The sequence below is a fragment of the Neofelis nebulosa genome, chromosome 3 (assembly GCF_028018385.1).
Source record: "Neofelis nebulosa isolate mNeoNeb1 chromosome 3, mNeoNeb1.pri, whole genome shotgun sequence".
Classification (NCBI taxonomy): domain Eukaryota; kingdom Metazoa; phylum Chordata; class Mammalia; order Carnivora; family Felidae; genus Neofelis; species Neofelis nebulosa.
The window spans coordinates 41650369-41671537 of NC_080784.1; the positions used below are offsets into that span (position 1 = coordinate 41650369).

The window sequence follows — 21169 nt, forward strand, 5'->3', positions numbered from 1 at the left end:
TTTTCAAACTCTGATGTTCTCTGATTCTCTAATGCTGTGAACCAAAATAGGAATAAGAGACTAATCTTAGGTTGTTCCTTGTGAGGATTAACCTCAAATACTGTTCCAGTAAAAAGGCTTGCAGTGCACTTGGTACCCTCAGGACATTTTCGTATTCTCTGGGTGAAGTTCAGTTCTTCTGGCCAGTCCTCAAGAGAAGCGTACAAAGGATGAAGGAAGAATTCTAAAGAAGGACCAGGTGTGACTGAGGATGCCCTTTAGAATCCCGTAGATGGGAATATGATAGACGACTCCAAACCATGTCCAAAGGTTTGGTCCAAACCAGTGACCTTTTCACACAGTGCTCAGGTGCCAGGACAAAGGGATGTTCTTGAAAGTGAAAAAGATAAATAAAAATATATAGATGTATTTATATCTTAAATTATAGGTCATAAACTTGATGGAAGAATTGTCTGAGAGGCCTGGGTTGAAAACAGATTGATAGTAAATTCATTTTGTTTATTAGCAAAAACAAAGCATATTTTGGTGGTACATTCCTAACTTAAAAAAAAAAAATGTGCTTTCCTTTGTAGTGTTTTAAACAGTTTCCCAATGCTAAAAACTAGTAGTTGCTCATCATAGGAAGTTTTGGATAATATAAAAAAAATGTTGAGAGCACCTAGAGAATGCTGAACCTTGGCCCTATTTCTTTAAAGCCTCATTACTGGTGCGTGCTTAAGCATAGTTGATCATATGGCACACACCATTTGTATGCTGGTTTTTTCCATAGCAGACTGTGTTCCAATGCCATGAAAAATTCTCAAGTTACATTATGTTAGTGAATATGTTATATTTCCTCTTTAGAAGTCACCAGTATTTCCTCAGCCTTTCCTCCTGTCTGGGGACAATTAAATGGTTTTCTTTTTTTCGTGATCATAATAAATGACATTTTTGTATATCAGTATTTGTTCACATTTCACATTATTTGCTTATTTTCTTGATCTTGTGAGGTTAATGTCATAAAGACACCCATCCCCTCCCTGAGTACTCTCTGTTCAAGAGAGAGTACTGGGACCACCACGGATCTGACCCAGCCTGGTGTGTTTATAAGGACCATTTCCCATATGAAAAATAAATCGTCCTACTTAGAACCGTTTAAATCATTTCCAACTATACTTATGAGAGAGAACATTTCAGAACTGATTTTAGAATTGGTATTGGAGTAGCAGAGCAAGGTGACACTTTTCTTTATAGTTTGCTTCTACTCTAACTTATTTTAATTGACCTTCTTGAAGCTTTTGGTGTATGAAGTGTCCACAAGTCCAGATTTAAACAATCTTCAATCTGTGGGCCTCTGTAGGAGTGATTTTCAGCCCAGCTGTTTATATTTGCCCTAAACCTGAATGCATATAAATGGGTTTCCACCTTTTGGATCCTGGAGAAGTGAGGTCGAACACTTGTCTCCACAGGAATGCCCTGCTTTTCTTTTTCTGTGCAAGTAGTACGTGCCTAGTTGGAAGAGAGTTCACTAGTTTGTCCTCACAGCAGGCCTTTCTCTTACATCTCTGGCCTCAAAAGAGTTCTATCTGAGTCCCTTTCTGTGGAACTCTGTATTTGCAGTTGTAAGTCAGCCACCTCCTCTACTTGATCTATATTTGCTCTTTGCTTCTTGCTGCCATTGTTTTAACAAGATGTGACACCCTGTCTTAGAGCCTTGCTCGATTGGTTGAACTGGCTGCTTTTATTGCATCTAAGTGGAATGTTGCTTCTTTCATTGAATAAGAGAACTCTTTCTTTCTTTCTTTCTTTCTTTCTTTCTTTCTTTCTTTCTTTCTTTCTTTTTTTCTTTCTACTATTTAAAGGGGAGCTTGGGGGGCAGGGGGAGGCAATGCTGTCAATATAGGAAAGGAGAAATATCAAAAGCGAATGGTTTTTATGGGTTTTTTTCCTCAGGTTTACTGAGGTATAATTGACAAAATTGTAAGATATTTGAAATGTACACCACGGTGATTTTATATGCATATATATTGCGAAAGGAGTCCTCCCATCTAGTTAATGAATACCTCTACCACCTCACATATTTATATATGCTGGTGTTATTTATAGTTAGTTTTATTCAAGTACAGTTTACATGCACTAAAATTCACCAGTTGCAAGTGTACAGTTTAATACGTTTTTGATACTCAAGATATAGAATGAAAAGTTTCCTGCGTAGACATGTTTTCACTTCCCTTGGGTGAAAATACCTCAGAACGGGACTGCTGACTTGTGTGGTAAGCATACGCTTTATAAGAAACTGCCAACCTGTTGTCCGAAGTGGCTTAAACATTTTGCGTGATGCTCTTTTCTTGGCACCTTTTAGAAGTTTCTTTGTCTACCTCTTCACTCCCTCCACTCCTCAGAACTGTTCCTGGGCCTTAGAGTGCATATCAATCTTGAATCAAAGACAAGGCCAGAGTTTGTACATTGAGGAAGAAGAGCAGGACTAGAGGAAGGTGGACTGGGTATAGCCACATGACTACTAGAGGTGGGGGACATAAGAGTGAGAAAGATCCTTCCAGAAGGATTATTGGAACCTCAGGTTGTTCTTCCTATGCCTACAGTGGTACTGATACCTTCAGGTTGCTTGAAGCTAACCACAACTTACAAGCACTCGTGCATACATTAGATTTGATCCTAACAATAATTCTATAAAGCACATGTATTATTACTATCCCCATTTTACAGATGATGAAACAGGATTCAGAAAGTGTATGTGACTTACCCAAGGTCACACTGCTACTTAGTAACAGAGCCAGGATTAGGCCTTGAGTTTCCTGACCATTACCCCAGGACTTTATCTGCTAGTAATGATAATAGTCACCATGTATTGATCCCTGGCACTGAACTAGGGCTTCTGCATGGCCTCCACATTATGTACTATTATTCCCATTTTCCAGATGAGTCATTTCAGTGACTTGCCCATGGTTGTGTAGCCAGTAGCTAGCTGGATTGGAATGGACCCAGAACCTCTGACCGCAGGTCCTGTGCTCTTTCCTGTTCTTCATGCCGAAGACACGAATGTTCCTTTTTTTAATGGCAGAGAGAAGAGGAGAAGCTGGAGAGCATGCAGTGCTGGGAATGAGCCACAGTGTCTTAGCAAACTGTCTTGCCACTTCTTTTTCAGTTGATACTAGGTTTTAAATCTGCAGCCTGTTCACTTTGAATGTCTTACATCTTTATTATCAGGCTTTACACTCATGCTCTTTGTCCCCAGAGAGTAAACCTGCTTATTCCTGCTTCTATGATCTGTGTCATAGATACAGTTCCAAGCTGGGTCTAACATTGGCTCGACTGTTTTGCCTCCCCTTCTGACATTTTTCCCCGTTTCCCTCCCTCTTTCTTTTCTCTACCCCTCCTCTCTACCCCTTTCTTGCTGTCTTTCTTGCTTCTGCTTCAGTCAGAATATCATCTGCCTTTCCTTAGGCTCCTTTGTTCCCATAGACTACTTTGCATATCTGTAAATATGCCGTTTAAAGGTAGTTAAAGCAAGTTTCAGAGCCATTCCAGTAATGTTTCAGTTTTTTATCATTAGAGTGAAAATATGAAACTCAGTATTTTTCATCATAAATACACTATTATTTTTTAAATTAATTTTTTGTTTATTTTGAGAGAGCATGAGCAGAGGAGAGGGGTAGAGGGAGAGAGAGAGACAGAGAGAGAGAATGCCAAGCAGGCTCCATACTCAGTGCAGAGCCTGATGTGGGGCTCAAACGCATGAACCGTGAGATCATGACCTGAGCTGAAATCAATAGTAGGACGTTTAACCGACCGGGCAACCCAGGCACCCCTTAAATTAATTTTTTAAATGTAAGAATATAAAGTAGATGTTGTCACGAGCTATTCAAGAATGATGGTGTTGGGGCACCTGGGTGGCTCAGTCGGCCAACTTCAGTTCAGGTCATGATCTCACAGTTCGTGGGTTCGGGCCCCACGTTGGGCTCTGTGCTGACAGCTCAGAGCCTGGAGCCTACTTCGGATTCTATGTTTCTCTCTCTCTCTCTCTCTCTCTCTCTCTCTCTCTCTGCCCGTCCCCTACTCACACTCTGTCTCTCTTTGTCTCTCAAAAATAAATTTAAAAAGTTTAAAAAATTTTTTTAAAAAGAATGATGGTGTTAATACAAACTCCTTATGATAAGATCTACATCCTGAATGTTGAAAGAAAAAAATGATTCTGCTGTACTATTCTGCAAGTGAGATTTCCAAAATGTATCTCCCATTTTATTTAAATATTTACTTAATATTTTCTTGATGAAAATCTGGTCATTTTTATGGTTAAGTAGTCAGATTCACTCACAGGTAGCAGAGAGTCGTAGATTTTACATCATGCCATTGAAGAGATTACCGTCTTCAAATTTCTACCTAAGTGTCAGAATTCAAGATCCAATCCTAGCTGCTAGGAAAGTAGGTTTTACATTTTCAGAGAGTTGAGTGTGAGGCACTTTGGGCTTCAGAGGAGGTGTTGGAAAATTATTTCAGAGCACTGAGGTCCTCTGCATGGGGGACTTGGCTCCTTCCCTTCACATGGTGGAGGGAGAGCTTGGCCTGGGTGCAGTCCATGAAACCTCAGAGAAAAGCTCACCACAGGCCAGAAGCTAACATGGAAGGGAGGTCGGCCATGGACCAGGCCTTTAAAACCACAGGATCCCTGGGAACGAGTCATAACTCAGCCACAGTCCACCACAGACCTGCTTGTCTGGGTTGGGTCATGCCGGCTGAGGAGCTGATTGGGCTCCGATGCTGAGAGAGGAGGAGCGTGGATGGAAGACTGGAGCAGGCACCCCCTCCACATGTTTGCTTGGAAAGACCAGGGGTCATCTTGGATGTTCTCTTCAGCAGCATTTCAGAGCAGGGAGCCTCCCACCCAGGCTTTTTTTTTGCATTAATGTCTATTAAGTGCTACAACTCAGCAACATCCCTGTTTTTAGACAGTGTACAAATTCATCTAGAAATATTCTGAGAATGTTTGTTTTCACTTTTTCTTCAGCATTCATATTTCTAGTGTAGTAGATAAGAGGGTATGAGGTAGAGGTGAAGCAGATGCTCATGGAGGAAATTCTAGAGAGAGAATCTGTAAACACTTTACTTGGGAGTCCTGCCAGCATGCTCACTGGGCCTGGTGAAGGAAGCAGGGCTGGTTCAGAGATCAAGGGACAGAAGTGATGGTGAGCAGAACTCAGAGTTGAGAAACATGCTCAGAAGCCATTGAAGGCACCGAGGAAAGAGAATGAGGATCTTATTACCATTACAGGTTTGGGAGACAGAACTCACGAGACCACTAGTACCTCTCCCAATGATCCAAAAGATTCTAAGGTTTCTGTTCCTCAAATGCAAGAGGTTGGCGGCATTTGAAAATTGAAGAATATCTTGTAACCTTATAAGAATATCTTAGCCATATAGGGGCTTCATACTGGGTGAAAGAGAGAGAGAGAGTTAGGGGGCTTGTTCTGACCCTCCTTCATCTTCTGACCCTTTTCAGAAAAGCTCTTGTAGGAGAGAGAAAAGAACCAAGGCTTTCACTGGAAGTTATAACATTGCGCCCTTGTTGAGAATCATTGCTGAGGAGAAGAGGCATTTACATGTGATGCTTCCACACATCAAGCCTCTCTGTCTCCCAGCTACATGATTTCTAAGAACTCAAATGAGTTGATTCTTCAGTATCAGGTCTAGGCTGCCTCTCAAGCAGGCTCCACACTCAGCGCAGAGCCTGATGCAGGGGCTCACCACACTGGGATCATGACCTGAGCGGAAATCAAGAGTCAGGGGCTTAACCGACTAAGCTACCCAGGTGTCCCTTCCTTATCCCAATATTAAGTAAATATTTACATATGTTTTTTTTCTTACTCTCTTCAGGTTTCAGTTTTCACATTTAAATCTTCCATTTATTTTGGCATGAGGTAGGGATCTTTTTTTCTTCCTTCCAGTTAATTAGCAATTAGCACATTGGCCCAACATCACTTGTTGATTAAGCTGACCTGTCCCCACTGATTTGATTGCTCACCTCCAAAATCCTGCTTTCAAACACCCAGCACTCTCAGGTGTCATACCCGGCCAGACCTCAGCCACTCTGAATTTGGGCTTCTGTATTCTCGACAGTCTTGGCCTTGTGTGCGATGTTCTCTGGCCACCCCTGACAGTGGCCCCGTCTCAGCAGCATTACCACCTTCTGTGCAGCAAGTTGCACACTTGTTTAACTGCTTTGTTTTATTTTGCTCCTGTTTGATAAAAATTAATGGAAGAGGGAGAAAATCAGGGTGTTGGTACTTGTCATAAAAAAAAAACAGGCCCTATAAATATAAAACAAAATAGTAGTCATTTGGTCTCAAAAACACCTTTCTCCTTAACCAGATGTTTATCGGATGTAATGTGAAGGAGAAAAGCTGAATCAAAGAACATAGACATGATTATAGAAATAAGTTGTCTAAGAGTATCTAAGTAGGAGAGGGAATCTCTGGTCTGAAATGTTGCCTGAGGGATCGTGAAGACAATGAAAAGCCTGGGCTGAGGATATACCTTCTTTGGTGCTCCTATGATTTACCTGTGTGTGCAGCATGTCCCAAAGTGAACCGGGGCTCAAACCTCTCCCTAACATATAAAAACAAAACTAGAAACAGTGTAAAAGAGAAAACATAAAAACTCTGTTTGGCTATTTTTCATCCCAGGTCCATGAGTCAGTAACCAGCCGTCTCTTTCAGCCCCTGCACATAGGCCACCACAAAGTTGACTTGACTTGAGCCACTGAAACCTCTTTACGTCCTTTCTCTTCCCTTCGGTGCCACCACCACGCTGGGCCAGGGGCCTCCCCTTATGCCCGAACCATGCAGGAGGAGGAGCCTGGTAATTACCTCTCCACATTCACCCTTCTGTCTAGCCCATTGTCTGCATGGCAGCCAGAATGACCTTTCCAAAATGAACATCTGACAGGTCGGCCTCCCTCTGGTTAAAACCCTTCTGTGGCACCCGACTGTCTGCATGATGGTCACAGTCTTGAGTAGGGCTCCTGTCAGCTTGCTTGCGGCTTCCTCATGCTGGCCTGCCTGTCCTCCCTCACGCTGCTCCTTCCTGCCCGGGCGGTGCCTGGAACGCCTCCCCCACCCCAGAGTCAACTCCACCATCCTTAGATCGCCCTTGAGCCTTCCCTGCCCTCTCAGACCCAGAACTGCGCTGTCACGACACTGCGTGATGTGTGCCTCCTGCCTTTGTAGCACTCATGACAGCTAACAGTCATACATTTGTATGTTTATTTGGTTAGCGTGTATTGCCCTCACTGGGCCATAAGCCCCACATCCATTTTTACTCATCATCATATTCCTGGTGACTGGCACAGGGGAGCTCATCAATCAGTATTTGTTGATGTTATTCTTTCTTATTTGCCCTCGTGACAAGCTAACCTGGCAAAGAAGATTGCATCAAGAATTCTACTTTAAGATTAGATAATATTGGTCCAAATATTTCTATTTTGTATTTTCATTTGTAGACTTAATGTGCCCATGATATTAATAAAATACTCTTTTAGTAGAATATTGTCTTTTGCCTTTAGAGTGGTCTTTTCATTTGTCTCATGTGGGATCTAAATCTCCAGAATTGCATAGCCTTCAAATCTTAGCAAATGATAAAATCTATTAGTATATATTTTGTTTCATGATATGCCTGTAATATTGCACACATAGATGGCTCTCAGTAGATGCTTATTGATTTATTATACACTACTTTAGTTTGAAAAGCATATAACCCAGTTTACAGTTTTTGATGGAAAGAAAAAAAAAATCATCTTTAATACTACAACTCAAATTTAGCCACTGTTCTGATTGTAGTATATTACCTGCCGGTCTTTTTATATGTATTTTAACATTGCCATAAGCACAAAGTACGTAAAATTTAGCATCCTGGTTTTTTTCTTCCTAAATAACCTTAATGTTGATTGATCATTATATTGTCTGTGTCTATGATGTATGAGCCTAATTCATTCAGTTCAATTCAATAAGCATCTGTGAAGAACTGGACTGTGCTAGGCACCATTCTGTACGCCTAATACTATTCAAAGAAAACGATACTACAGATTTGGTACTTTGACTATATGATAATAGAATACCATAGTTCCAAAGCTTTTGGTGACACGTTTACTTCATAGATATATTAATTTTGTGACATTGCCTGTTTATTGTGAAGGAATATTGCAAGTCTTTTCTCCATATTTAATAGCTTCTTTTTTCATGTAATCAACAAGTTTATTAGGGCTTCCCATGTGCCAGGCACTATTCTGTGTCCTGGACCCTAGTGAAAGGAGACAGACAAGAATGGATGAATGAATACAGTGATAAGTAGAAAAGATAAAAAGGAAGGTGAGCAGGACGGATAATGGCATGGGGGGAGGGGCTGCTCTTTCACAATGTCATTTGAGCAAAGACCTAAATAGCGTGAGGAGTAGCTACACAGCTGTCAGGAGATTTCTGTCTGGCAGAGGGATCAGCAGGTGCAAAGGCCCAGAGATGAGAGTGCTTGGTGTTTTCAAGGAAAAGAAAGGAGCCCACGAGGGAAGGAGCGATCGGAGCTGAGGTCAGTGGGCTGGGGTGGGGCCCTGAGGAGACCTTGGAGGGTCTTCCAAGGTGCGATGAGACCTCTGGCTTTTCCTCTGAGTGAGATATGGGTAGTCATGGAATCATGACATCTGAATCGTGTTTCAATAGGATTGTTTCATTCTGCACCTTTCTCTGTTCCTCCTGCAAGGGCCTTCGGTTTCTGGCTTTGTTACCCTCTGGCTAGTCACTTTATACTAGAAACTGTAAGCTTTCTTTCAGATACATGCATGGTGTACTCATAAAGTGCTCATTCCTTATGTGTAAATGAGCAGGTAGATAATTAGCCATACCCTGTGGTGTCACAGAATCACATTTGTTAATCGCTGTTCCAAGAAATTAGGCACATTCCACATATTTCAAAAACTCTACAACTGCATCCTCATTTTTTTTGCCCATTTGAAATATATTTTGCAGATTGCATAAAGTCCTATCCTATTAAGGCTTAATTGGCAGCCTATAATTATAAAGCATGCTTCTTCAACCACTGATACTGTAGAGACCAGCTTTTTGTCTTTTCTTTTCTTTTTTTTTTTTGGTGGGGGGGGGCGGTGGGTAGGCAGTTAACCTAATTATAATCTTCCTTGAGTTGCTTTATGGTTAGATCTGTCACATGTCAAAGTTAGATTCCATTAGTAGGCTTAAAACATTTATTTCTGAAAGAACAAACTGTTACAGGTTGCTTAGGGTAATTGATTTCTTTTGTTTTCTGTTACAGGAGGAGACATCACAGCTTTCCCAGATTGGGAGGAAAAATATGGAATGTGTTTTACCGCTGACTGAACACAACCAAATGAACTGTACTGACAGTAGTTTGAAAACCAGCAGTTAGCAGTTTGTTCAGGCTCTAACATTGTCCAGCACTTTCCAGAGCAAACTCACTGTTTACAAGAACTCTCAGCCTTACGACGTTTATAACCTCAAGCTTTGTTTATTTAAAATATTCCTGCACGAGAAAAGTACCTGGCGCCCACTTTCCAAAATGGCCATGGATGAGTATTTGTGGATGGTCATTTTGGGTTTTATCATAGCTTTTATCTTGGCATTTTCCGTTGGTGCAAATGATGTTGCCAATTCATTTGGTACTGCTGTGGGCTCTGGCGTGGTGACCTTGAGGCAGGCATGCATTTTGGCTTCGATATTTGAAACCACCGGCTCAGTGTTATTGGGAGCCAAAGTAGGAGAGACCATTCGAAAAGGTATCATTGATGTGAACCTATACAACGAGACAGTAGAAACACTAATGGCTGGGGAAGTTAGTGCAATGGTTGGTAAGTAGCATTACTCTTTACGTCAATAAGAAACGTTTCCGCTGGCCTACTTCCTTCCCTACAGTACTTCTGTCCTGTCCATAAATGTGATCTTTGCTTTAACTTCAGAAACTGGTGTGATGTTTCATATTTACTGCATCTTATTTTTGCTTTCTGCACTTTAATTTCATTTTTTTTTTTTTTTTTTAGTGTTCAAGTGTCAAGCAACCATTTTCTCAAATTCTTAGCAAACTTTGCTGTTAAAATAGTTTTGGCTAAGAGTACTTTATTTATGAAGTCCAAACAAAGATTGTATAATAGCTGTCATTTTCAAGTGGTTTGAAAGATTTTAAAGAAATAACTTGTCTAAGTGAATGTGTTTGTAAGGTTTACTTGCGAAATAGCCTTGATATTTCCATAGATATTTCATCAGTTACGATGCACTGTTTTGAATACTTGGATGCTAAGAAACAGTTTTTACTAACTTTTGTGTTCTCGGTTTGTGTGCTTGAGTAGTTACCAGATGAATCTTAAGTGCCTGTGTTTCAAGAAATTCCAGTCTTCTACGTTATTTGTAATCCTTTTTGTGGCTTTTGTTTTGATTTTCTGATTTCTACCTCTGGAAGCTCCATTTGGGATGTTTGTTTTGTTTTCTGGCCAAAAGACCATTTGTGTGTCACCTGTTTACAGTATGACCTTATACTGGTGGTTTCCGGTTGTCTAGATGAAAGAAAAGTGTCAAGGGCAGTGAAGCATGTTAATAAGCAGATTGACCCAGTCAAACAGTGTGATTTCTCCATTGGTTAGGGTGACCATCAACCTGAAGCACTGTGGGGCGCTTCCCTTCCTGCACTTGCTACAGCTGAGAACAAGATTCAGGCAGGAATATCTTAAGTGCAGCTGACAGGACTCTTTCTCTGCTTGCCTCTAGGTAGAGATGACGTCCCAGCAGACAGCTGATCTATACGGGTAATTTGGTTAGGGAGAAGAGGGTTAGAGAGGAATCCTACCACCTTCTGCTTTCAACAGGACATATCCTTTTGTAGGAAGAGTCCTGCAGTAGGAGGTAAGATGCTGGTATACCAAGAATACAGCTACACTCCACAGGTCCCTAGTTCTGTACTGTCACTAGCATTTCTTAAGGACCCAGAATGTGGGCATTATTTGCCTAATAGAAGATTACACACCATCTTTTTGTTACAGCAAGTTAGTTTGAGAAGTTGTTGGCATTTGATCCATATCCAATACAGATGTACTAAGGTATTGAATACTGTTAAGCACAGTATGCTGGTGATACGTGCCAAGGAGTTCTTATTTCTCAACACTTAAAGATGTAAGGTTCACAATTGCTTTATTTCCAGCAGCTGTTGTAATGATTGAATTTTACTTACCCTCACTGAACATCTATGTCTCATCATAGTCATATGTAAGTGGAATTTCCCTTAGAAAACTAAGTTATTTATAAAGATCATCTTGGTTGTCGCAATAGGTATCTAAGACCTACCTAATCATATCGAGCTGAAGTTAAAATCTTTCCAGTCAGGATGCTACGGGTGAGAATTTTTTTTTTTAGAGAGTGCCCGTGCCTCCCTCTCTACACCACCCCCCACATGAGTGGAGGAGGGGCAGAGGGTGAGGGAAAGAGAATCTTTTTTTTTTTTTTTTAATGTTTATTTATTTTTGAGAGAGACAGAGACAGAATGCAAGTGGGTTAGGGGCAGAGAGAGAGAGACACACACACAGAATCCGAAGCAGGCTCCAGGCTTTGAGCTGTTAGCACAGAGCCTGACTTGGGGCTCGAACTCACAAGCTGTGAGATCATGACCTGAGCTGAAGTTGGACGCTCAACCAACTGAATCACCCAGGTGCCCCAAGGGAAAGAGAATCTTAAGCAGGCTCCATGCTCAGTGAGGAGCCCCATATGAGGAGCCCATACAGGGATCAGTCTTAACAACCGTGAGATCATGACCTCAGCTGAAATCAAGAGTCGGATGCTTAACCAACTAACTGAGCCACCCAGGCGCCCCAAGAAATGTTGAAAGTAAGGGAGTAATAAAGAAAAGCACTGATCAAATTAAATCTTAACAGCAGTTTCTCCTTTCGTTGGATAGAACTTCTGAAGAATGGTCATGTATTAAAGAGATTGTTAGTGAGGCCACAGAGAGGCTCTGGGTTAGGCAGAAAGCCTTGTGAACCTCGAGCTTCTTGTCACTGCTCACTTTTCATGTGAGCAGTATAACTTGTCCAGTTTCTCAGTTCTCTCACCCCTGGCCTTTGGCTCTTTACTGAAAGAATGAAGAATACTTACCTCAACTAGAATTTAGGTTAACCAAAGCAATTTGGGGTTTTGCTTGAATAACTTGATTTTGTTTGCTTTGGTTTCTTTCTTTCTTTCTTTCTTTCTTTTTTTTTTTTTTTTTTGGTGTGTGGTTAGATGAATCTCAAAGCCTGTTTTTGTTAGGAATTTGTGTGAGTTACCTAGATTTTTAAAATTGGATTTCTTGCAAATGAGAGCTTTGTTAATACAATGGTATAATTATTATTGGCCAGAACCAAAGCTGATTCTATTCCGATGCCTGAATTGTCCCCATCTTTCTCTTCTAAACTCAATATCCATTTCTTCTCTCTTTCTCTCCCCCTATCCTTTTATTCTGTTCTTTTATTTTTTCCTTTTTTTCTTAAGAAACATTTCCCTAAGCCCTTGGGTCTCTGTGCTTTCTGATAGAGTTGTGGTAGCGTTGGGTTCATTGGGTGGAAGAAATTATTTGTGCTAGCCAAACTTTCTGAACAAGTTCCCTTTTGGGACGCTGAGCTCAGCCCTAAAGCAATAGTCCACTTAGTATGAAAACCACCAATGGTTCCAAAAATCTGAGAATTCACAACTCCCCATCTTCTCATGGAAATACCCACAAAAGCATGAACAAGCCATCTCCTGGAACCACCCTAAGAAGTACCCTGTCCCCTTAATGCTCCCTAACCACTGAGCCTTCTCAGGAGCCTGGAGCCTCTTCGGGCTCATTCACACTGCCGGTCTGCTTCTGGGTGACCCTGCGCCTTTGAGCTGCCACTCTTCCGTCTTCCCGGGAATCTGTTGCCTCAGAGGTGCTCACCTTTCCCCCACTCTCCCTAGGTTTTGTCTTATACCCTTGTTTCATACTTAATCCCTTCCTCTTTATAAGATATCGTTATCTTAAGTTAAAATACCTTTTTTCCCACTGTTTTTCTTAACATTAAGATTAATCCTATCAGCCTTCAGAAATTCCCGAGGGTTAGGAGGGCTGCCCCACTCTCACTTTGCCAGGCATCCTGCAAATACCCACCTTCACCTTCCCCTCCTTTCTGCAGCCCTTTCCTTTGTGCCCACTGGCCCCCTTTCTCACCTCTTTCCCACCTTCCCCCCACCTCCATTGAAGGCAGCCCTGTCCTCCTGACCTTTCCTTACAAACCCTGCTGCTCCAAGACGTATGTTATAAAGTCAGCCAGAGAGGGATAGCAGCTTTCAGTAAAGAAAACCTCATGGTCTGAAATTCATTTGGGTGAGTTTATACTATTAACATCATGAGATTATTTTAGTTTGGTAAGAATAGAAATCATAAGTATGTTTTTCAAGTTACTGTTCTGTGCCATGTAACATGCTCCAAATTCTGGCTCTATTTTTAAAACAAACTAGTCAGTCATTCAGGAGCTCAGGGCTTAGATGTGGAGGCTTAAGGAATTGTCCATGGGGAGGCCTGGCTGCTGCCATGGAGGCTGGCCCCTCCTCCTCCCAACACGCTCCAGCGACAGGGATAGACGTAGACAGGGCCACAGCCAATAATTTGGCTCACAGGTGGGCCTGCCCGGCACTCACGGAGCTGATGTCAGCATTGCCTCACAAATTAGGGCCTGCACAGCCATTAATGACCCTCTGTAACTCAGATATTTTTGAAGAAAATGCCAGGGATTTGCTTAAAAGTGCTGCTGCCAAGCAACAGATTTCCAGAATTAACATTTGGGATTAATAACGTGCCCTGCTTATCAGCCAAGCCCTTTGTTCCCTTACAGTCCTATATGAGCTTTTTGACAACTGTTTCTGAAAGTGATCTCGCCCAGCTGATGCTTTTAATATGCACTGCAGAATTTGATCTGCTTATGAAAATATCTGGAGTGAACTGTAGCCTAGAAAAACATTAAGCCTGGAAAAGGAGGTGAAATTGAGGTAAAAGGACACAAAGCCAAAACTAAGGATCCTCTTAACTTAATAAAGAATTAGAAGACTTGAGGGAGGTTGCATAGAAGATGCCTGGCATTCTGGGTAGGGGCTGAGAACAGATGCCCTCCTGTGGGTTAGATTTCATGGTGACTTCTCATATGAGAGGCACAACTACAAAAAACAATGTGGAATTACACAATCTCTTTTATTTTTATTTTTTTATTGAGGTGTAATTGACATGTAACACTATATTAATTTGAGGTGTACAATGTAATGAGTTGTTTGTATATTACAGTCTCTCTGACAGACTAATAGGACATCGCTGGTATCTAGCCCTCCTCATTATGTGACGATAGGCATAACTACAGTGAAATCTTTTCCAGTATGCAGCCTTTCATGTTGCTCTGTGTTCTCTAGAGTCTGTAATTTCTTGCTTGGTCTTGGCCACCCTTCACATCAAAACAAGTTCATCGTCAGCACCTAAATGTGACAAAAGCAGTTAATAACTGACATCAAAAAACTTTAAACACTTTTAAAATATGTTTCTTTCAATAAATCATCATTATCCCTTCAGTGTTGAAGAATATTCCTTTGACTAAAGTTCAATGAGTGATTTTTGTTAGGACTTAAGCACTCTGTAAAGAAATAATCCATAAAAAAAAAAAAATCAACCCTAGGGAGGTGTTATGGAGAACAGTAATTTGGGCTTCTTCCTTTTGTGGCTATTTGAGATGCTATATTCTATGTCTGACCTCTTTTTTTTTTTTTTTTTAATCTTTCCACCTATAGGCTCAGCTGTTTGGCAGCTCATTGCATCCTTCCTGAGACTTCCAATCTCAGGAACTCATTGCATCGTTGGTTCTACTATAGGATTCTCACTTGTTGCAATTGGTACACAAGGTGTGCAGTGGATGGAGCTTGTCAAGATTGGTAATTGCCATTTTCTTTTACCTATCAGAAGGAAAGTTTACATTCTCTAGAGTAAGTTTTATTAAAAGTCACCATTATAATATATTTTCCCCTTTGGATGTTAAGGTTTAGAAGACCTATATGGGCAGTCCATTTGCCAGTAAGATTTCTCCTCACAGAGATTGTGAACTTTTATGTGTTAGATGAATTATTTTAATTTTAATTTTTTTAATATTTATTTGAGAGAGAGAGAGAGACAGAGCATGAGTGGGGGAGGGACAGAGAGAGAGGGAGACAGAATCCGAAGCAGGCTCCATCCAGGCTCTGAGCTGTCAGCACAGAGCCTGACACAGGGCTTGAACCCATGAACTGTGAGATCATGACCTGAGCTGAAGTCAGATGCTTCACTGGCTGAGCCACCCAGGTGCCCCTGTCTTAGATGAATTTGAACTCTACTCTTTTCAGTGTCATCTGGCTTTGAAAATCAGTATCTATCTGTTGTTCCCAGACAGAAAAGAAATTTTTCTGACTGAAATCAGACTGTAGTCAGAAAAAAACTAGGCCCTAGTAAAGAAAATACCTTCATTTTCCAGGAGGCAGAGTTCATGGTCATGGGGAAACCTGGGGTGAGCTCAGTGTTACTTACCTCACTGCACTGGAGAGGTCTCCCAGTCTGCCCCCTGCTCAGGAAACACGGGAAACACTCTAGCGCTCCTTCTGGGTTGTAGGCTTCCCAGGAGGGACTGGTCTAACAGGTCTGACAGTCTGCCTCCTGGCTCTGGCTTTTAGCAAGAGGGAAATCCATTCAGCCCCATAAGTAAAAACCTGCCCTTTGTGAAAAACATTCTCCTACTTCATCTCCATCCTCTGGGTTACTCATCTGTATAAGAATCACAGTGGCGTCTGGAGCTCTAGGTCAAACAGACCCCTGACCTGCCAAGCAGGGAGGGACACAGCCAGGAGAATCACCTCAGATCCCAGGAGGCTTCTTCAACAGTGTGTCTCAACTCTGGCTGCACCTTAGAATTACCTGGGAAAGCAATTTAATCAGTGCCAAGCCCCCGTTCCTAACCTTTTAAGTCAGAATTTGGGGAGTGGAACCAGAGCATAACTAGGGTTTGAAAACTCCCCAGATATTTCCAGTGTGTAGCCAGAGTTGGGAACTACTGGGTTATAGTGTCAGGATGTCAGTACCAGGCTGAACTAGGAAAAGGAAACGGAAGGTGGTTCACCTTTTAAATAACCTTTACTGTTGGAGCAAGGATCAGGTCTCCATAGGGATGGAGAAGATGAGCAGACAGAAGGGGCTTAGTGGGAATCAAAGGAGTCTGTCTTTTCAGGCCAGAGCTCAGAGTCCCTTACCTGACTGTGCTGAAAATGTGCTCACTTACGTGGGACTCTGTGTCTGAGGACAGCTGCACATGTGCGAAGGTCAGCTGTGCCTGGGAAGTAGGTTTGTTAGGTTCTGAGTTAAGGTGAATAATTCCAGGAATATTTATTAATGTATGTACTATGTGGTAGTTATCATTGTATCATATAAATAGGACTTGAGTTATATAGAATTTTAACATTCATTAGATTTTTTTTTTAATTATTCAGTTGCTTCCTGGTTTATATCCCCACTGTTGTCTGGTTTCATGTCTGGCGTGCTGTTTATACTGATCAGAATTTTCATCTTAAAAAAGGTAAGTGAGGCTGTTATTTTTTTCTTATTAAGTTTTAGAACTAATTTTGGTTGTATTCAATAGAAATTAGCAGTGAGGGAGTCAGAGAAATGATTATATTTTTACACTGTTAAGGCATAGCACCCTGCAGTTAGAATTAGACTTTATCTTTTTATTTTTATTTTTTATTATTAACATTTATTTATTTTTGAGACAGAGAGAGACAGAGCATGAATGGGGGAGGGTCAGAGAGACAGGGAGACACAGAATCCGAAACAGGCTCCAGGCTCTGAGCTGTCAGCACGGAGCCCGATGCGGGGCTTGAACCCACAGACTGTGAGATCATGACCTGAGCCGAAGTTGGACGCTCAACCGACTGAGCCACCCAGGCGCCCCTAGACTTTATCTTAAAGTAGGCAGAGGAGAGTACCCAGGGGCTCCCCCAGAAAGCAGCATTGTAAATAGTGTTTCTTGCCCTGTGGTTTAGTGTATTACTTGGCTCCCCCAAGCATTGTGCACAGAACCCAAACAGGCAAAGTAATTTCCTGAATGTTAAACAGAACAGAGTGTGATAGTGTTAAGATTTTGAAGTAGACTATCACTAAAAACATCTGGAGAATTTCTTTACCCAAATACGAGTGTTTTCTCTATTTTAATGGAGATGGCAAGCCTGAGACACTGACTTTTTCCTATCCCTGAGGAAAGGGTAAAAAGAAGGTAATATACCTATTTGGGGGGGGTACATTTTATCAAAAATTAAAATGAGATTAAAATTAGAAATTACTGAGATCTGTATTCCATAAAAAAAACAAAACAAAACTTGATTGTATTTTTTTATTTGACTGTCAAGAGCTTGTTGCAATATTTTATAAGCCATAAAGCATGCCTCTGATTGTTGTGTTGTGGTACGCATTGAGCCCATCAGGGACAGGCCTTCCTTCAAGTGTATCCTTGCTTGGAGATGTGTCTGGTTTTCCTTGGCTTTGCCTAGTAGTCTGTTGAAGGGCTTCTTCTCTTGGATCAGTACACAGCTCTACCATTCCTTCTCTTGGCCCCTCTCCATACTAATATTTATTTACATCTTGGAAGGTGCCACCCTCTCTTACCTGCTACACTTCAGTTTTTTTTTACTTCCTCTGCCTGGAACCCTTGCCTGGCAAATTCCTACTGCTCCTCAGCCTTGAGATGCCATTTCCTTGGAAGTCTTTTCATCTCCCACCCAATTCTGGCTGCTTTCCTCTCTCTCATGCTTCTGCAGTGCTCCGTGCTTTCTCATCATTGCACTGTTGTGCTGTGTGGTGTTTTACTTCTTGCTTAGCAGCCTATTTGCTGTCTGACTGTTAGGTCTATGAGAGTAGAACCACAACTTACTTGCTTGCTTTCATGTTCTAGTGCCCAGCACTGGGCTTGGTACTTCAAGGACACTGATGGAACATTTAAGAGGGAATGATGGATGCTTAGGTGGCAGATGACAGATGGATGCATGGAAGGAAAGAAAGAGAGGGAAGGAGGGAGGAGAGAAGAGAGGTCTGAAGATAGTTGTCATTTGAGTTTTAAGAATAGGTTATTTGAAAAAACATAAGGTGATTCAATAAAATAAAATGTAAATTCAGGACTTAGACACTTTCAGGAGTCTTTAGTAACTCTTGGCCTGAGAAAACATTTTGGAAATGAGGGGCAGTGGGCATTTGAGCACCCGCACATTTTGTTTGTAGTTGAGCCTGGGTTCTTGTCACATGATACACAACAGGTGAGAAGACTACTGAGCCTCATCCCTGGCTCCTGCCCTGGCCCCTGGCATCATGTTCTCTGTGCTTGTCAACCCTGCTGGGCTGGCTGTAACTCTCATGTAATTGAATCACTTACTACCCCTGCTCTTACTGGTCCTTACTCTCACTACCATTCAACTCAAGCCTCTTGACAAGTGCTGATGGCTACTTGAGACATTCCAGAATAGGTTCTTAATGGGTTGTACTGTTCTGCAAACATACTTGATTTCCATACATGTTTGCATTTGACCCTAGGAATCTTTCACCATCTCCATTTATCCTTACTCCTGGGGCTCAGAGCAGTTGTTAAATCTAATTTTCCTTTTATCATGGTAGGTAGCAGATTTATATAAATGTACCAGTGTCTTACATGGTTATTAGAAAGGAGTCCTTTTTTGAATTAAGTGACATCTATGTGCCGGTGCTGTATTGACGAGTTCCTAGTCCGTATTTTTGCTTCAAAATCTTCTGTAGATCTGCTTAAAACCCTAAATTTTGAATATTTTCTCAGATGTTATTTAGTGTAAAACATATGCAGTATCCCTTCTTGTTGAAGTATTAGATTTAGGAAATGTACCAAAAACCTAAAATTGTAAATACATTTTTTGTTAGATAAAGAACCCACAGTTCTTTTTAATTCCTAATAGTTGAAGGTTAAATACTATAACTTATGAAAAGATCTTAAAAAGCCATGGCATACGGTAATATATTTGCTTTCTATATTTTAATAGAGCTAAAATGTATTGTGCAATAGGGCGATGTAAAATCTAGTAGTAATGCAGTGGTGTTTAAGTAATTTGGCTTTCTTGGGGCATCATCCGAGGGTTGAGTCTTCAAATATTTGTTGACAGTGAATTTTCAGGGCCAAACCTGAAACTAGCTGGCGTGGTGAGCACCACGGGGTTTGAAGTAGATGCTGAGCTCCGGGCTTCAGTCCCCAGGAACTGGGGGCTAACCTCACAGCTCTTCTCTGTTTCTAAATCTGACATCAGCTCATGTGATTTTTAGTGCTTCAACGTGTCTGCTGTCCACAATAGTGCTCTTTGAAATAGTAATTGTGTAGGAGAGACAGCCTGAGCTGATGTGCAATAGATCACACGGCAGTGACATGGCCAGCCGTTTTGGCCACACCACAGTTTGGAAGACTTTCTCGTAACAGTGTTTTATATCATTTTGCCTCTGTTGGCTCCAGATGCTTCCTGAATCCTGACCTTCCACTTTATCTCATTATCATACAGGAGGACCCTGTTCCCAACGGCCTCCGGGCACTTCCAGTGTTCTATGCTGCTACAATAGCAATAAACGTATTTTCCATCATGTACACAGGAGCACCAGGTAAGAATTCCTTGGCAGTTTAAATCTGGCAGGCAAAGTGTATTAGCGTTAGACTTAACGGTATTGGTTTATTTGGTGCTGGCACTGTTGTTGGTTGATGGTAAAAAGCATCACTCATGCTCATGATGGAGTAGTAAAAAGAAGAGTAAATGTACATCCTTGTTCTAAATACTCAAGAGGTATGTGAAGTACAGAGGCAAGAAACACACTTGCAAGTGAAATAAAGAAATGTGAAATCCTCATTCTGCCTGTTTGCCCCTCTGTGTTACCTTAGCAGCTTTCTTGCGCTGAGTCTCAGAACAGGATCTAACGCCACGCACCTCCCCAGGCTGCAGGGGAGTTTGGGGAGGGGGATGGCACACACATGACACACGGGGGAAGCTCTGCCGTGGCCCATAGCACGAATATCCACCTCCCTGGAATTTGTCTGACCAATGAATCCAGTGGGTAGAAGCTACCCTTTTTTTTTTTTTTTTTTTTTTTTTAAGGTACTGAAACCAATGTTGATTTTTCAGAATCACTCCTTCCCATTCTGATGGCTTTTGTTCTTTTTACATGGGTTTAGGGTTATTTTGGGGGGGGGGGGGATGCTGGATTAAAAGTTGTTTTCTTTTGCATTTTGGATGGCTAAAGAAAGTCATATGTGGTATTTCTATTTGCAAACATTTCAGTGTTGGTGCGTATTTGTACATGTTTCAATAGAGAGGATTCCTCCTGTTTCTCTTTGTGGTAGCCTCCTACAGCTAAATCCTCAGTATACCCATTATTGTGGGGATGTCTGGAGTCAGCAGATATGTCAGTTTGTGTTGTGTTTCTTCTTGTTAATGACCTTTATGGCCATTATGGATTACATTATGGATTAAGATTCAGTTATTGGCTATATCTGACAAAAATCTCCCTCTTCCTGTTCAAAAGATAAAAATTTCCCTAAATGGCATATCATACAACAGCTGACAGGTGCCCTCTTCCAAAATGGGGGAGTATCCTTACTAATTTCTCAAACTAGGTTCCTCAAGGCCATTTTTCTCAGATTTTATTTTATTAGACATTTATAATATGTTTGTGTACTCAGTACTGCAAATAAAAAATTTCTGAATGAATATTAACATTATAGAACCTTCTGCTTTGGCATCTCTGCAGCATTCAAAGTGTTGATCTTTGAATCAGTCCTGTTGATCAGGACTTCCAGACTTTGGGTGGTAGCCCAGGGGGTAGAGCATCACAGCTGCCTCAAGTTCTGTGAAAAGCACAAAGCTGAAGGTCATGGGGATGAGGAGAGCTGGAGAGATACAAAACCCTAGCCTCAGATACTAGCAGCCTGGTGGCCCTGGAGGTTTTATAAGTCATGGACTATGAAGTGTGTTTGTCATAGACTGTCTTCTCAATATCTAAAAAAATTGGAGGCAGGGAAAACACAGCTCCGTACCACAGAGTTAATCCCACCCCCAAGTCTGAA

The 21169-nt window shown here is 41.5% G+C and overlaps 1 protein-coding gene across 9 annotated transcripts in view; it reads left to right on the forward strand.

Annotated features, from left to right (window-relative positions):
- Nucleotides 1-21169, forward strand: part of SLC20A2 (solute carrier family 20 member 2) — a 107146-nt gene that overhangs the window by 48364 nt on the left and 37613 nt on the right. For 7 of the 9 annotated variants that reach the window (XM_058720510.1, XM_058720516.1, XM_058720517.1 and 4 more), the window contains 4 exons: nucleotides 9313-9865; nucleotides 14826-14966; nucleotides 16545-16630; nucleotides 19617-19713. In XM_058720510.1, the coding sequence (XP_058576493.1) occupies nucleotides 9577-9865; nucleotides 14826-14966; nucleotides 16545-16630; nucleotides 19617-19713 (613 nt within the window). In that variant the 5' untranslated portion in view covers nucleotides 9313-9576. Of the gene's footprint in view, nucleotides 1-6713; nucleotides 6856-9312; nucleotides 9866-14825; nucleotides 14967-16544; nucleotides 16631-19616; nucleotides 19714-21169 lie in introns of all 9 variants that reach the window. The other 2 variants (XM_058720515.1, XM_058720518.1) reach the window with 1 other exon arrangement.